We start from the raw sequence: 17559 nt of genomic DNA on the forward strand, positions 1-17559 counted from the left end.
GATGTATTCTACTTTGTGGAATAAACTTAAGGAATGTTCACATCAACAATTTGTCCCTTACCAACGGTTGACCCCCCTAAAAGGCTAGAGTCGACAGGTGTTTGCTAGGCTTGGTCGGGTAACTGGAAACATAAACTTTATTTGCCGAGGCCTAATGATTTTATCTTCTTGACTGATTGATTGATTGGAACTTAATTACCTTTAATTTCGGGGTTGTTGTAACAGAGAGTGAAATAGTAAGACAATACAAATGAATAGATGAGTGTTTTAATTTATACTGATTCATTACACTGCTTGGCAGCACAATGAAGGGACAAAACACCACTCAATGTTAAGTGAGTAAGTTTATAAAACTCTCTAGAACAATGATCTGCAGTGCGACCAAATTATGTTGGTTTAGTGGGATGATATTTTCTTTTGAATGACAGAAAGGGGCGTGATCACCAGACAACGCGGTCACGGGAGTTCATAATTATTTCCCCCAAAAGAGGCCACAAACCTTTGACCCCTTGGTCTTCGAATGGATGGTTGTCGAGACTTTCTATTGTCAGGAACATCCCAGAACAGGACAATCTTTTCAATGTACGGTTTTTGAACGGTCTTAGGCTACCTCGTGGTAGGCAAATACAGTATAGACACAGTTTTTAGTAAGTTGTACTGACTTGATACATACCGTGTTATCATGGAGTACGAAGATGTATTACGGCAGTACCTCGGTGAGTTTGGCAGGTACCAGAAGCTGGCGGCTGTGCTCATCGTCCTGGTCGGTCCGTCTGTCGGGGCAACCATGTTCGCCCAGGCTTTCGTAGCGGCCACCCCCAGGCACCACTGCCGCATCTACAAGAACGACTCTACGGCGACGTATGGCCACCCTTCCGAGAGGCTTACCTTCAGCGTTCCCATGGAAAAAGTGGAAGACACGTGGAAGTACAGCTCGTGTTTAATGTACAGTGGAACTGATGGGAGATCGACGTGGAATAATCAAACAGTAACATGTATTCACGGCTGGGAATACGACCAGACTGTATATCACAGCACTATTGTTACAGAGGTAAGTACGACCACAGTGCATTGTCACTGCCTGTATATACACATTGAAGTATCAACGCCTAGGAAAAAGTTGTATATATAGAATACAACACGGGGTATTCCGTATCACCCAAGGTACCAGCCCGACCGCGGGTCGGATCGCCCGATCGCCGACGGCCGCTGGCCGGAGGGCGATCCGACCCGCAGGAGGGCTGGGACCGAGGGTGATGCGAAATACAACGTGTTGTATTTTATTTATGTCACACCTTGGTCATACCCACCCGAGAAAACACTCTTTTCAATGCGGAATGCGCCAGAAGTTGAGGGAGTTTTGTGTCCTCGAACAAGAAACTGTAAGAACTTTGATTCTAACCTCCGAATCTGGTATTCGAATTTTCGACGGCGGCGAAACCGACGCGCTCGAAATGCATTCGAAATATTCCATGGAAGCCTGTGTGATAACACTCCCGAACACTATGTGATCCGGATAGTTATCACACGGTCCGGAACACCCGTATCAGGCCCAGGTATGACATAAACATATATACAGGCTTGTGTTTCCAGCTACTTGAACGACCCTGGCAAAATTTGCCTTTATGGAGGTCATTGGCCGCTGGCAAGGGACGTAGAATTGTTGATCTTACATCTGAGTGATGAAAACGTTGTAGCATCGTTTGTCATCATGATCTCCTCATTTCCCATGCAATAGAAAATTGTGATTGTACAGCGTCCTATTCAATGCATTTCAGGTTTACATCGCTAAACTGTATTTTATGGATCATTTCGGCTGAAACCTAAAAAAGGCGAATCCCTACCTACCTACCCTATTTTTTCAGAATGTAATCAGAAACCCATCATTAGTTCTCCTAGGCCCAAGGTATGGCTTACAACACACCAGGCTGGCTTACAATTTGTCGTGCAGATCTACCACTGACAAGCACCTAAGACGGTCTTCTCCATAACAAGACAGCTGAATTTTGTAGGACACATGCACGGTTATCCCAATATCACTCACTCATTTCACGATCATAGTTGCGTACGATATACTTAGTATGTGAACAGTTCCTTCGTTACAAGGAGGCTGTCTGGGACGGTAATTTGCTTGGTAGGACAAACAAAAATTTCTCCCTATCTGTCTACGAAATGTAAACTTGGAACTGTCAAATGAAAACTGATTTTCCTTAGCTTAAAATCACTTAACAGCATTAATTGCACTTATTTTCAGTACGACCTTGTGTGTGGGCGACACTGGTTGAAGGAACTGGGACAGTCCATCTTCATGGTGGGGGTGAGCGCTGGGGGACTAATCTCTGGATTAACATCGGACAGGTACAAAATCGTTATCATGTTGCTCTTTTAAACTTTTTTAGGAAGAAACGAAACGTGCCGCTTCTCTGGACTTAAGCAAGAGACCAAACACAAAACCAGAGGGTGTCACGCCTTGATGTGATTGGCCATATTTAACGGAGGTGTAAGATCTTTAATTAGTTGTACTCAACTTCAATTATCACGCTCCATTGATCATGACTTGTAATGACATTCAATCAGCAGGGGGCAATCTGCCATCATATAATCTATTCATAGACCTCACCTTCGACGGTCCATTGCCTCGATGAAACGTTGAAATGAAGTCAACAGATTATAGAATTAATCGAAATTTGGTTAGAAATGATAACAATGGTTTTATTTAATGCTTGCAGTTGTACAGGTTAGCAGGGCACTGAGAACTGGGCCCTGATTTGCTCTGAGATTCAAACTTTTAGTATATTACATTACTGGGCATTTAAAATCATTTGTCGTTGTTCTCACTGATTAAAATACGTCAAAGGTTTCTGAAATGCATATAATAGAATAACATAAAAGGAGCTGGGAACAGTGTTCTAATATCGTGTGTCGAGAATGAATAATAGTTTTAATTGCATATTCATTCCCCAGAGGGCAAAGGATAAATGCATAGGAGACCATATATGGCATAATGGATATGAGAGAATGAAATGATAATAATAACGTTAACATTCAAGTCTAACATAGTACTAAACACTATACAAATGTACCACCGTATATCTAAGTTCTAAAACACATGGTGAATAAAGACAATCGTGTGTTTTGACAGATTCGGGCGCCGTCCAACAGTTCTGACCTGCATCGTGCTGCAGCTGACTGCTGGACTGACTGCTGCCTTCGTCAAAAACTACGTCACCTTCCTTATTCTCCGGCTGCTTGTTGGCGGTGCTGCCAACGGTGTCTTCTACACCGGCTTAACTCTAGGTATACGTTTGATTCTCAAGTTACGTTCATGACGTAAATTTCCTGACTAACATGACGACGCCATAGATACTCAAGATATCGTCGGCTGGGATCCACCATCTTGGATCCGCCAACTTTAAATTTCAAACGTACATTTTTATCAACATATAACCCCCAAACACTATGGGAATAAACTCAAATCCAATATCCTTCTAGTTCTGCAAGGTGATTATTGTGCAAGACTTTATCAAAAGCTTTACGAAAGTCCAAGAATATGCGTCATCTTGTGCGGTAAGGACTTTGGCTAACTAAAGTTTAGTAAGTGTGATTCGTCGCAGCCTACCTTTATTGATAAAACTCATTGTCTCACTTTTGTTCTCCAGCCATGGAAGTCGTCGGCTCCTCCAAGCGGAACGCGGTAGGAATGACGATTTCGTTGAGCTGGTCCGTTGGTATAGTCTTTCTCGGGGGTCTGGCGTACTTCTTGCGCGATTGGTGGACTCTTCAGCTGGCCTTGGCGCTGATGTCAGTGCCGCATCTCACGTATTTTTGGTATGTTTAATCTCAACCATACACTGTTTACAATAGGTATCATGTCACCGTACCAATATGCTCGCTCACCGTTCTGAGTAGGCATGCGCAAGGTCAAAGGTGAAGGACACTGACAAAAATACTTCTCGTCTTGGCCATTGTCTCAGTTTGCATAACAATGTCCAGACGTGTTCTGTTTAGGCATAGGGGCCTTCACTTTTGGCATATTAACCTACAATATGTCTCGTTGCACATGCGTACTCGGAATGTTGAACCACCTTATAGATCGCTCCTGACTGTCAATCAATATTAGCGATTCGGCCAATAAGAGAACAGGTTTGGTCACGTGACCATATTTTGACAGAGTTTCGCCAATGTGTAACGGAGGTGTTCGAGCCGCTAGGACGTTACCAAGGGGGCGTGGCTTTAGGAAAGGCCTATTGATTGAAGTTGAAAGAGTCCGACCTGTTAAATTGCATTTTATACTGTATTATTATAACATTTTCGCTTTATAAATATAGAAATTTTGTATCAATACAAATTTTTGCCGAAACATGTATAATTCGTTATCTTTCTGTGGTAGGCTTCTTCCCGAATCACCAAGATGGTTGCTAAGCAACAACCGAGCAAAGAAAGCCAAAATCAGCATCCAGAAGGCAGCCAAGATGAACAAGGTCACCATACCGGACGATGTGTCCGACAAAGTCACAAAACCGAAGGAAAAGGAACCTGGGGAAAAGTCTAAGAAGTACAGTCTGATTGACCTGTTTCGGGGTCCTAGTCTGAGGACAATCACAATAACGATGTCTGCAGTGTGGTAAGAGTTGCTGTATTATGTATACATTCTGAAACAAACAAAAAAGTAGATAAAAGGTTGGTAAAGGTGGTCTCATAGCCTTCCTTATGCCGCAGGGGCAATTGTGTTGATATCCTCTGTGTCTAGGACATGGTATTGGAAGGCGGAGCCTACCCCTCTCCTTCCACAGCCATTTACCTCCCTAACCGAAGTCAATTACTCATTTTGCACCTGGGTGGAGTGGGGAGAGTCGTGTAAAGTGCCTTTCCAAACGATCTCTGGGTTCTGGGCCAAACACCCTATCTAGCTGTTATGCCAAAAATGTACTCAAGACAACGGTAAACATTGATTGTGGAACAGTGTCTTTTGCGGAGGTAACCGGCTGGCTCACTGGACTGCGTCTAATTGCGCCAAATTGCGTAAGGCCGTCTCGGCGATGATTTGTTGCCTGAAATTTTAAATGCAAAAAAAATAAAAATAAATCAACAGATTCGCAAAAAATGGTGCAAAGTGGTGCCATAACTTCAAATCCATCTTGGAATGATTTCTAATCAAAATATTTCTTTTAAAATCAATGGCAACCCTAGGATTTCCAACAAAGTTATCTTGTATCTGATTTAGGGCCGAAACAGAGAATGTGACATTCCGGACGCAGCCAATTTGTGTTTTGAGCTCACGTATTTTACCTATGCGTCGCACTGCAATGTTACCACAAAGTCGACGCAATGATTTGGCGCAATTCAATTCAATTCAATTCAGCTCAGGCTGGAGTTAAGATCCTATGCCAAATTCTACCATATGCGGTACACTATACAATACACAGCTCATGCCTTGTTACTTCTTGTGCGGTTGCTAGGTTTGCCACAGTGGCAGTGTACTTCGCCCTAGTCATTGGTTCCGCTGACCTGGCCGGTGACCCTTACCTGAACTTCGTGCTCAGTTCACTGCTGGAGATCGGGCTGTGTCTTGTGAGTTTGGTTGCCATGGAGAAGTGGGGGAGGAGGCCTGTGGTTGGTGGATTTCTGTTTCTGACAGGAGCCGCTTGTCTGGCAGTTGCAGCAACTCCAGAAGGTGAGCAGATAGTACTCTAAGTCCACAGTTGCACTTTTGTGGACAGAGATAAGGACAATGTAGCACGTAACTGACTCAGGTTGCTACATGCAACTTATTCTAAAGGCAACCAAGCAATATTAGGGACCAAAACATGGAAATAAAAAAAATTCTGAAATCTTTATTGTAGTGACATTCACTAACACTGTATACCACATTTGTCTAATAACTTCACACTTTGGGCATTTTAAACCGTGCAAAACATGACATACGATGATCCCCTTAGTTTCGCGAGCCTACAAAAACCCCGGCGACGATTTTCAGTGAGTTCTCACATTACAACGAAGTCATATTTTTGCATCATGGACATCGCTATACATAGTGATAGTGTTGTTTGAACTAATCATGTGTAGAAATGACTAAATAAATTGACTTTCAAAATCCGATTTTCGGGCCCTGATATTGCTTGGGTTGCCAATGACTAAATAAATTGACTTTCAAAATCCGATTTTCGGGCCCTGATATTGCTTGGGTTGCCTTTAACATAACCTATTCTTATATTATGTTGATGAAGGTTAGACATCGAGGTAATAAGATACGCCAAAAATAGTTACTCAAGCATCTGGATGAAAATCTTATCAAGTTGCTTGAGTAACTATTTTTGGTTTATTCTTATATATGTAACCCCATTGATGTGGTATTGTGTTGCAGAACGACAGGATGTTATTCGATACATCTCCTTGTTCGGTCGGTGTGCCATCGGCGTGACCTTTGCAACCCTGTCCGTGTACACCCCGGAGGTCTTCCCCACCGTAGTCAGGTTGGGCGGTCTGATCACGAAACTTTTGAAGTTGAATTGTGTATAAAACAAATGGCTAGTTCACTCGCTCCCTCCCTCCCACCCCCATTCACCACCTCACTCACTCATTCACTACGTCTGAATCTTTAGGGACCCTTGCATGACCAGTATCCCCCATACTTCCAGGTTCTCAATCCTTGCGCCCACCTTCAGACCACGTCTTTATGTTTGTTTGTTTGTTTCTTTGTTTGTCTGTTTGTTTGGTCACGGTAACCGGTAGTCATAAATTGCCTCTAAGCAAAACACACCTGTCCAGTTTTACAGTGCTTACATCTCCGGGGCGCAAGCGGCAACGCAACCCCACTGCTTCGCCATCTGGATCAAATTCCGTGGATCCTTGGGCCCGCGTTCGATCCCAGGGGTCGACTCGAGCTCGGACATGTTGTAAGGGATTGCATTCGTCATTTCGGATGGTGACGTAAAGCCGGAGGGCCCCGTGTATGAGGGTGCTTCGGGCGTAAGCCTCAAGCGTCAAACCTCTGTACGTAAAAGAAGCCAACACACTTATCAAGAAGAGTAGGGGTGACCGGGTGTGCTTGGCCAAAAACGCGAGCCGTGGCGAAGCCGCATTACGCTACCACTAGCTATTTGAAAAAGCATCATGCTTCACCTCAATTGAGGATCACTGCTTTATCTTTACCTTAGAAGCTGCATCAGACCCGCGCTCCTACGGGAATGAACCCTACTCTTTTCGATAACTGTGTTTGGTTCTTTAACCTGCTTGAGGTGGGCTGACTGAGGTCGCATGACCCTCTGGCTTTACGTCCCATCTGAGAAGACACCACTAATAACCGAAGCTCTTTTTTACCTGGACTGAGTGAGGAAATAGGTTTAATATAAGTTAAAGCGTACTTTTTCAATGGCTCAACACCGAGGCCTACCGGGCATTCGAATCCAGAACCTTTAGGCAACACTCCTACCACCTTGCCAACTCGTATTCTCCTAATACTTGATAGGTCTTGTTCTTGAATAATTTCATCAGTCTGTTGAAAGACGTTTTGATGACGGTCTGTCTCCCTTTGTAAAGGTAATAATCACTGCAACAAGGTATTACTGCTAACGAAAGTGGATGGAAAGTGAAGACAGACTCCGTGGCCGAGAAATGATCTTTAGTCCATACTCACATGTTCTCTCCTCTGTTTTCCTCGAGTTGGCCTGTCTTGTCTAACATACTGTGTTCCTAATTTTATACGTTTTTCAACATCTTTAAGATTAGTCATGAAGGATGTGGTTATTATAAAGGAGTAACAGCCTCATGGGCAATGGAGAGCCTAGTGCCGTCCTGCACAGCCTTGCACAGGATTAGTCATACACACGTGTCATGTACCGAGTACATTTCTCAGAAAGCTAGGGGAGTACTCTACTTACACACAAACTTCAGTATGCGCTATATCACATATACACACGCAACTGTGAACAGGTCCTTATGCTTCAGTCCCATTTCCAATCCGGGGCCCGGTCGGGCTGTTTGCGAAAGAGAAGAATGAAAAATGCATAGAATGAAAATACGCAATATATTTGGTTAGGAGTAATTCCTTTATGTTTTGTGTCTTGTGTTTCCCGGATTGGAAATGAGACCGAAGTATTAGTATCATCTTGTTTCAGGACGATGGGTTTGGGCGTGGCCAACATGTCGTCCCGCGTAGGAGGCATCCTGTCCCCCTTCGTGTCCCTGCTGGTGGACGTGTGGCCGCCCCTCCCCATGCTCGTGTTCGGGGTTCTCTCTACTCTCGGCGGCGCTGCAGTCTTCAGGCTGCCCGAGACGTTCGCCATCCCTCTGCCGGATACGCTCGAAGACGCCGAGAACTTGGGAAGGTACGCTTGATTTGATGGATTTGTTGGCTGTATGAAGACATACATGCACGGCTACCCGTATAACCTATTTCATAGCCTGCTGACTGAACAATATACAAGGTTACAAGGGACATATAAAGGCGTTTACAAAGCACAAGACTTAATGAAATATATATTAGGTATATCTTTTCATGTAGATTATGCAAAACAATATGACATTTCTAAAGCGCAGACGGTCAGGGATAGTCGCCTAACAAGCGTAATATCTGTCATGAAAAGCAATGCTGAAGTGTATAAAAGATAGCTTGCATAACAAGCTATTACAATATTAAGACACAACACAACGTACAGTGTTTGTCAGAGCTATCATTAAGAGCTGTACGCCTCTGGATGGTATCACAAAACGTCGATGAAATCACAATTATGGTCTATTTCTATTCCATATGTTCAGGCCCCTTCCGGTTTACGTTGTACATGTATTCTTAAAAATATCTCCTCAATTGTTTATACAGAAAGCAGAAAGCAGAGATTGACAAAACAGAAAAGAGAAGTGAATCCGAAGGAGACCATGATAACTTCAGCTACATCGGACCTGCTGTCGTCAGTGGTGACGTGTCGCAGAACAACGACTTCTTTAATCAAACCTGAGTCTTTTTTTGTAATTGCAACATCAGAAACAACACATAGTGATACCGCACTCAAGCAAAACACGCTTATCTAAGAGGCATCACTAACACATAAGAAGCGTAACACGTGAAGAGGTATGAAACACTACATGTACGGAAACTATACAGTAACCGAGGTGCGAAGGAAGCAATGGTGCATATAACAACAAAAAAACACATTACAGCTTGATTGTGAAAACGATTAGTATCTGATATACTCGTATATAACTGGGTTATATATAAAATTTGCGCATTGGAATTTGTATATAACTGAGGATACCCATAAAGAAAAAGATGTACAAAAGCATACAAAAATGTTTTTATGTTCAGTAAATACTACATCGAAGTATATGACATCTATGGGACATGATTGTTTAATGCTTCATTGTTTTAAAAAGGATATTAATTCAGTTACAGGATGGTTATTTGTTGAAAGATATTATCAAGTTTTAAAGTTTATTTGCAATTTCGTGCCCAAAGGCTTATTGCAATTACGTGCATGGACGTACGGAACATACATGTGGTTTCAAAATTTTATCTAGTTGCTTGAGTAACCATTTTGGCGTACATGTGGTAGAAACATTGGAAACGTGAATGTGACAAGGGCAGTGATTGGCACTATTGTAAGAAGAAACTAATTCAAATACTTGTACTAGCGGTGGCTATATATATATTTCTATCTGTGTTCCTGTGACCGCCCCCTCAATCTCGACATCTGGAAAGAGCGGCCAAGGTCGACAGGCATTCCATTTAAAATGAAGTATATTGATTTATTGATTGATATGAAGACGACTTGACTTGGGCTTCTACTTGGCAGCAGAGGAAAACGAAAAGGCCCAGCCTACTTTTTTTCTTTAATTTGTGGGTGATTGTAAGAGGAAAGTAAAATTTCTGTTCGACCATGAATGCGGGAAAGATGGGGTAATGGTGACTTCTGTGAACAATTCGATTATTCACTCGTGGTTAGGTACCGAAAGATGAACGATTGAAACAAAATGTGCGTCTTCTTCAATAACTTTTAATGTACACTAGTTATAAGATAATCTTCAATAGAAGATAAGCTTTAGATTTCCTGTTGGATAAGACGTTCAATGGATTACAGGTATAACAATGAAAAATATAAGTGTCCTGGTCTATAACACCATCATGTTATTTTTGAGACGTTGAAAACTATGGAAAGGTAGATTTGATGACGAATTAAACTATATCTTTCACGTGTATATATATCGGTTGAACATCATCAGTGAATCTCAGTGTTGATATAAAATTCAAGCCTTAACCCTCAAGCCACCGTAGCTTTTTTACGACTAATCTTACCGTATGGGGTCAAAACTGACCCCACAATGTTTTCTACCAATATAGCTTTATTGGTGACAATTTGTGTGGTTTATATATATGTATAGTTAAAGTAATCTATAAGGGACAGTTTGACATGATTAGGTGTGAATAAGTTCTGCTCATTATCATAATCTATGCAAAAGTAGGGAACATCGTCTTTTGCAACTAACGCTATTCAGACAAGCAGGCTCTTTTGAGGCCTGCGCCAACACTTGATGTCATATAGCATCTGAATGTCTTACGCTAGAACAACCAAACTTGGTCAGCTTTGCAAAAATTTTGTTGGCAACAATTTCAATTTAATGAAATATCTAATCAATGTTTTCATGTTGCTATGGCAACCGGTTTCTGAGAGCCATATTTGGAAAAAGTCGCTGATTTTGGATTTTACAATGTAATTCTTGGGCTGTCTTTTTAAACTGCACTTATTTTCTTACATCAATACCAAACAATTTAATTCACTATCACTTTTATGATTTGATTTTCGTAATTTATGCATGATATTTGATTACGTCATCGGTCAAAATCTAAGATGGCGAACGATATAATCAGATTAGCTATAACCGGCTATTTCAACCTCAAATTTCATCATTACCATGTTTATTCAAACAGAAACAATCTTAATATAAACGTTTTGGTCCATTTTTATTGTGTTATCAGGTTATATGATGAAAAAATGCATTTAGAATAATTCAAGATGGCGGATTTCGCTGGTGTAACTTACTATGAATGTAATTTTTATGACGTCATTTTGACGTCGTTCCTGTTGCCATCTACAAATAACGTCTTTGGATATATTATGATTTATCATACATAATTTCTATTTAAGTTTTATCGTTTACCGTTGAAATATATGGAAATACCCAATTTGTTGGTTTTCGTCAATAAAATCACATAAATGACGTCATAACACGTCGCAACGTCATTAATCTTTACGTTCATTTAAAAAATATGTGTTTTTTTCACGTTTCTCCAAAATTATATTTTGTAACTATGATCATAATAACCCTTATCATACATGTAACTAGATGACAAGTATCAAACAATAGGGAATATGAGTGAATATTTTGCTGGGGTCAGTTTTGACCCCACTGGACTATGCGTAAACTTTCTAGGATAACTTAATCAACAATGAGCCAATCTCGGTAAAAACTTGTGAGAAGTTATAAGACATATATACAAACAAACTCATGGAAGGAATTTTGTTTTCAACTCGAAATGTCAAAATGGCACATGTTGATATACGCCTGGGGTCAGTTTTGACCCCATATGGTGGTTTGAGGGTTAATGATAGCCCATGTCACCGAATATTAGTTTCGTCCCTTTTCGGTGACAGTTTTGTAATAGTAGCATCAAATATGGAAAAATGGCAGTCATAGAAACTAGAAAAAATTAGGTTAATTAGTGACAGATTTGCTGATCAACATGAAGAAAAGTGTAGTTATGAGTCTACCCGGTGTGGTATTCAGCACCAAGGACAGATATGTTTGTGTGCGATTAGTGTTCAGCACGAAGGACAAGTGTAGTTGTGTGTGCCATAAAACCATGTTTGGATTAAAATCGTCGCCTAACAAGAACTGTCACCATCTAAAAATACTATATTGTAATGGATCAAAAAAGTCCTCTATCAGTACTTACTGAAGCTGCAATCAGTCTGCAGTCAGGTGTCCTCCTATGGCACTTTGCCGTGCACATGCACCGTTTCGAAAATACACATAGACTCTACCAACCACGTCTTCGTTGAATTAGCGGCAGTATGAATTGGTGTGTGAAGAACGTTCGTGATAAACTTATTTAAACAAAGATTCTAAATGTAAACAAAGACAGGACGTACCTGGGAATAATGAGCATGAGACTTTAAATGATCAGGCTGGCTGGTGATTTTTTGATATCTTTTTATTAAAGGTTTATCTGTTACAAAATTAGCTGTCAACAACATCTTTTCAACCCATATCTGGCATTAACGCAACTTAATTGAAAATAATTGAAAATGAAGAACAAGATCGTTTTCATTTGATATCGTTGTATGTTTTTGTTTCATAGGATAGACGTGGAGTGTTGTCACATCTTTTGGTTTACATCACCGTACAAACATATCCAAAACAGCACAACACACAATACATAAATCATTGAGCTATTAGAAGAATGCATAATTTGTGGTGTATGGCTTTTTGCAAGTTCTCAAAAGGTAATATTACCCTAGCATTCATTTAACAATTACGTGTTTCAATCAAAGACCATCTGCTTGAAGCTAACTTTATATGTTTTGTAATAACTTCTCTGCATTTGAAATTCATAAATGTTACTTAAAGTGAACAAACAACCCACACCTGCTTTCGCAGATCTCTCTGTAGTAAATTTTCCTATATTGCTACAGTTCATTGCATGGGAATATAGCTACGGCGGTGACTTCAATAGCTTTGCTGTGATGGGTTATAGTGGTCAGCCTTCAGTCATCTGACAAACAATCCTAGCAAGACAAGGCAAGACACAGTTGGCAAGACACTGTTGATAACGGTGCGGTCACATCCGTCGAAGACCGTCGTCCGATTTTGATGTCGTAGGATTGTCAAGCAGGCTGTGTACGTGACAGAACGAACCGGTTTGTTTTCTTTTGTCTGTTTGTTTGTTTGTTTGTTTGAAGGAACCATTGTTTATTCATTAGAAGCTCAAATCGGTCTGCAGGCCGATTTCATTGAGGTCACTGTGGGAAGAGGCAAGAAGATATAGCGAAGATACAACTTACATCATTAAAGTTCTATGAATTTCTATAAACATTTAAACGCTACACATACAAGTGGTACAAAGCATTTCAGACGACAACATTTTCCATAAGAAGACAGCTGAATTTTGTACGACTGTCCCTGGAATGCCCTCAGTTTGGGATCGTGTGACGATCGTAACGACGAATGTGACCAGAATCAGAGCTCGCTGTGCATGTTGGGCCTGACGGGGTTCGGTCTCTTGGCCTTGACGTGAGTTCCGTCCACGAACTTCACGTTTCCGCTATCGTCAACAACGATTTCCGGTCTCTAAAAACAACAGAAAAAACAACAATAAAGAACAAGATGAACAATTTGAATTACGGGAGATCTTCCAACAGTGATTACGTTTGACTTAGCTTCTCTGTAAGATACAGAGCATACCGCTGCTGGTAGATTGAGAACTAAATTTAGTACATTGACAGAAAGCTCACGTTCAGGAATCTATACACATACAATATCCCCCACTTCCTTTCCATGCCAAACTTGTAATGGCTCGAAAGACACCAAGCGTTCCATTCAGCATTTATTTGTGTGCAAACAGCGATCATTACATACAGCTCTCGCTTCTCTTGTCTATCACAATCATTATCTATCTTACCATGGGGACGTGTTTGTTTGAGTCTTACCGTGTGTCCGTGTGTGGTATATTACCCTCGGTTCGTATGTGTGCGGCGTGACTAGTGCCTTTACCGCTTGGCCGTGTGTGTGCGGTGTCTTACCATGTGGCAGTGTGTGTGGTGTCTTACCCTGTGTCCCTGTGTGGTGTCTTACCGTGTGTCCCTGTATGGTGTCTTACCACGCGGTCCTTTCTACCATAAGGCCGGGTCTATGTGGTGCCTTACCGTTGGGTCGTGTTTGTGATCAGGTGTCTTACCGTTGGGTCGTGTTTATGATCAGGTGTCTTACCGTTGAGTCGTGTGTGTGATCAGATGTCTTACCGTCGGGTCGTGTTTGTAATCAGGTGTCTTACCGTTGGGTCGTGTTTGTGATCAGATGTCTTACCGTTGGGTCGTGTTTGTGATCAGGTGTCTTACCGTCGGGTCGTGTTTGTAATCAGGTGTCTTACCGTTGGGTCGTGTGTGTGATCAGGTGTCTTACCGTTGGGTCGTGTTTGTGATCAGGGGCGCCATGACAGGCGTCTGACAGGTCGTGGCACAGCTGCCGTTCCAGGTCGGAGTGGTCCGTGTTCATCAGCAGACTCTCAACCGTGCTGGCGTAGGTCTCTGTGGATACAATCATCGTCATTACAATAATCAGCATGAATCATCATCATTCTCTTGAAACGTCTTTATCATGATGTTTTTATCATCATAATCATAATCTGGACTGGACAACACATGGTGTAACAGGAAGCTCTCCCTTCAAACATAACCCAGGCTCTACAACAGTTTCGTACTATCCATACTCATGTCCGGTTCACACAGGAACTCCGACTGGATGCCTTTGACACTAAATGCCAACGAAGACTTCTAGGGATTAGGTGCTATGACTTGGTCTCATTTTCATCATTCAGAAGTCAGATCGAAAATTGCATAGACATGTACCTTGTTAGCGGTAGGGCTAGGGTTGGCAGGTTTTTGTTAGGGTCGGTCGGGTAACTGGAAACACATTTTTCCTAATCCCCTCCATAAATTTGAAGGTAAGGTGATGTTTCGACTTCGCACAAAAATCCAAACGTCCCAACGTTCTTAGAACTGAACAATACAATCAATAGTCTGTATAACGCAAACTCCAGCAGTCCGGAGATTTCTGTCCCCTCTTCTATGCGGTTACAGGGCGGCAAGCCGTTACAGGGGCTTGATTGAATTCAGGCTAACAATCAAAGTGGCTCTGTTTTACTCTACCAAATGTTTGTTTGCGTTAGTTTCTTACCCAGCAGCTGCAGACAGGCCTCCACGTACTTTCCCGGGACGTACTTCAGCCGGTTGAAGTTCTCGTGTTTGCAGGTTGTCGCCATGGCCTTGGAGACTTTGGTCGAGTGGGACTTGTGATTGTCTTCGGAATCAACCACTTTTATCAGTTCTATAAATGACGAGAAGAAAAAAAAATTATCAAAAAATCGGTTAACGTATTGGTCTTTATTACAACATGTACACCCAGAGAGCAAATGAAACATTGCATTTGATCTGAGTTCCACCCGATTGTGTGCAAACACCATTCCTGCAAGGTATTGCCAAAACCAATTCCCTGGGGATAGCGTGCGTGGGATATTTAGAATTCTTCCAACCCAGATCCCAATACTATACCAACGGTTCCGCCCCTAATGTGTCGACAGAATATGCGGGAAGAATATTTTGCACAGTCAGTGATCTTTCTATTCGCTTACTTGCTAGAAATATATTGTTGATAATTTTGGAAGTAATTGCCCGATAGTAAAATGTTATAGGTATGGTGCATTTCAAAATCGTAACAACTGGTAGCCATACATATGTTTCGAGCAAGTTTTAGTACATGTAACGTCAACTCTCATAATTCCACCGGGTACCAGTACCACGTTAAACAAAGGGGTTATCGAACCTTCTCAATAAGCATAAGAATCTCTCTGGAACACCTGGAGATCTTGCATACCTCAGAAAGTCATTTGAACTTACCTACAATTCTAGTTTACCATTCATAAAAATACATAAAATGATTAATCTGCTAGCTTAAAATCATAAGCTGAGCCCGACAACTGTCGGTTTGCACATGCTTGTTCTGTTGCTAGCCCTGACAATTGTCGGGTTGAGGGTATTTCTAGAATGCGTACGTTGCACCCACGCGGTTGTTGTAAAGCGAAGTAACTAAACTAAAAATGAGCAATATCGAACTAGCTAGTACCCTTTGTTTCAAAGGGCGCTTCAGCCGTGGGGGTATATTTTTACTCTGGAAATTCAGCAGGACAAGGCTAAAGGTAAACTCTTCTCCACTAGAAGCTGCAACCACTGAGCGACCAAATATTTGACGGATCACTCAACGAGTTCCATAGATAAAGAACGAATCCGTTAAAAGTTGCTGTGTTTTGTTGTCTTTTGAATTGTACTTTTGCCATGTGCATCATATTCCAATTCTGTAACGAATTCACGTTAATTTAGTTTTCTTTCAATCAACGTCGCTCGCCGTCAGGTGGAAACGGAGCCCAATTGCGCCATATTGCATAAGGCATTCGCAAACAGGCTCCAAAATGTCGCTAGATATTGCGATTTTTTGTAATATCTAAGAAAAATTGCAAGCGACACAATCACTGCAAATGTCTTTTTGATAAATTCTAATCATTATTCATAAGTTTTCAAGTCTATGCCAATGCGGCGATGTTATCTTGTATCTGATTTCTTGCAGAAACTGAGAATTTGACATTCGGGCGCAGTCAATTTGTTTGCCAGAGGTCATCTATTCTACCCATGCGTCGCACGTCAATGTGACCGCCAGGGAAAATTTGAAAAAAATTAGAAATTAGGCACACACCGGTACAAGCGAGATACCCGGCTTTATTCAAGTAGCCGTGAAAGCTTACACCGACATGTTACGCTCTGATGCCTGATAATACCTGTGGACCACGTGACCCTACAACATTGTTGTGGCTTATCGTCAATGAAGCGTATCATGGAAAACTAAGGTAAGCAAAATTCAACTCACCTTTCACCGTGGCCTTGCAGCCTAGGCAATACATATCTGTAAAGGAATGTAGCCAAAAATGCTATTAAAACAGGTCTTAAACAGGAACGGAATGTTGTTGTTACAACGTTGCTAATGGTAACCTAGAAGTGGGTTGGGCCCGGTTGAGAGTAATAATAGCGATGAGTCCCCAAACAATACGGGCCGGCGATCCTTTGTCCCCAGCGCCGAATACCTATGTAAACTTTAGGCTACTGTGCTACGTAAACAAGCCGGGGTTGTGTAGAAATATTCTGCTGGAAGAATCATAAAATCACCAGCTTGTGGGGAAGGTTTGCAAGAAGCGTAATGTAAGTTATGATAACTGACAGCTATCTTATCATGGCGTGGTAGGTTCAGCTGACCAAGACGCCAACAAACAGACAAGACTCACCTGCCGACATCTCAGGTGGAACACACCTGGCCGGGTCGATGTGAAGCACCAATAGAAGAGCTGACGTCGCAGTGAGAACTGGCAGAGTCCTCATTATACTGGTTGTCTTGTTGTGTTTTTAAGAGAAATTTTGCGATCAGGGTGCTTCGCGGCTACCTGTCTAACGATGTACACGTCAGCCCAGGAAAGGTGAGCTCAGCCGGCTTTGTTGGCAGGTAATCCTAGCATGTACCTGCTGGGGTCACGTGGTCAGACTGTACCACTTAATATGGGAGGTAGGGGATATTTCAATGAATGTATGACGGCGGTGCTCATAAAATAGAATGAGGTTTTTGTTCGTGTATGTGCCTGTGTCTAAAAAGTAGTATCAATATGACCAAGGGCTATGTCTGCTATCTATGCTTGTTTTATTGTATGCTGAATACTTCTCTCTCTTGTCCTCACAGCTCTCTTTTCTTTTA

The 17559-nt window shown here is 41.8% G+C and overlaps 2 protein-coding genes across 2 annotated transcripts; one reads left to right on the plus strand and one right to left on the minus strand.

Moving 5' to 3' along the window:
* The first annotated feature begins 503 nt into the window (after positions 1 to 503).
* On the plus strand, positions 504 to 10191 carry LOC136440490 (organic cation transporter protein-like). Its single transcript, XM_066436539.1, has 9 exons — positions 504 to 1051; positions 2255 to 2358; positions 3143 to 3297; positions 3660 to 3828; positions 4391 to 4624; positions 5460 to 5674; positions 6365 to 6473; positions 8118 to 8327; positions 8819 to 10191. The coding sequence occupies exons 1-9, from the start codon at positions 683 to 685 to the stop codon at positions 8952 to 8954; spliced, it is 1701 nt and encodes a 566-aa protein (XP_066292636.1). The 5' UTR covers positions 504 to 682; the 3' UTR covers positions 8955 to 10191.
* Positions 10192 to 12187: 1996 nt separating this feature from the next.
* On the minus strand, positions 12188 to 17346 carry LOC136439701 (uncharacterized). Its single transcript, XM_066435240.1, has 5 exons — positions 17099 to 17346; positions 16687 to 16722; positions 14947 to 15096; positions 14173 to 14297; positions 12188 to 13341 (listed from the first exon to the last, which is right to left on the minus strand). The coding sequence occupies exons 1-5, from the start codon at positions 17190 to 17192 to the stop codon at positions 13231 to 13233; spliced, it is 516 nt and encodes a 171-aa protein (XP_066291337.1). The 5' UTR covers positions 17193 to 17346; the 3' UTR covers positions 12188 to 13230.
* Positions 17347 to 17559: the final 213 nt, after the last annotated feature.

The sequence above is a fragment of the Branchiostoma lanceolatum genome, chromosome 8, assembly GCF_035083965.1.
Source record: "Branchiostoma lanceolatum isolate klBraLanc5 chromosome 8, klBraLanc5.hap2, whole genome shotgun sequence".
Taxonomy (NCBI): Eukaryota; Metazoa; Chordata; class Leptocardii; order Amphioxiformes; family Branchiostomatidae; genus Branchiostoma; species Branchiostoma lanceolatum.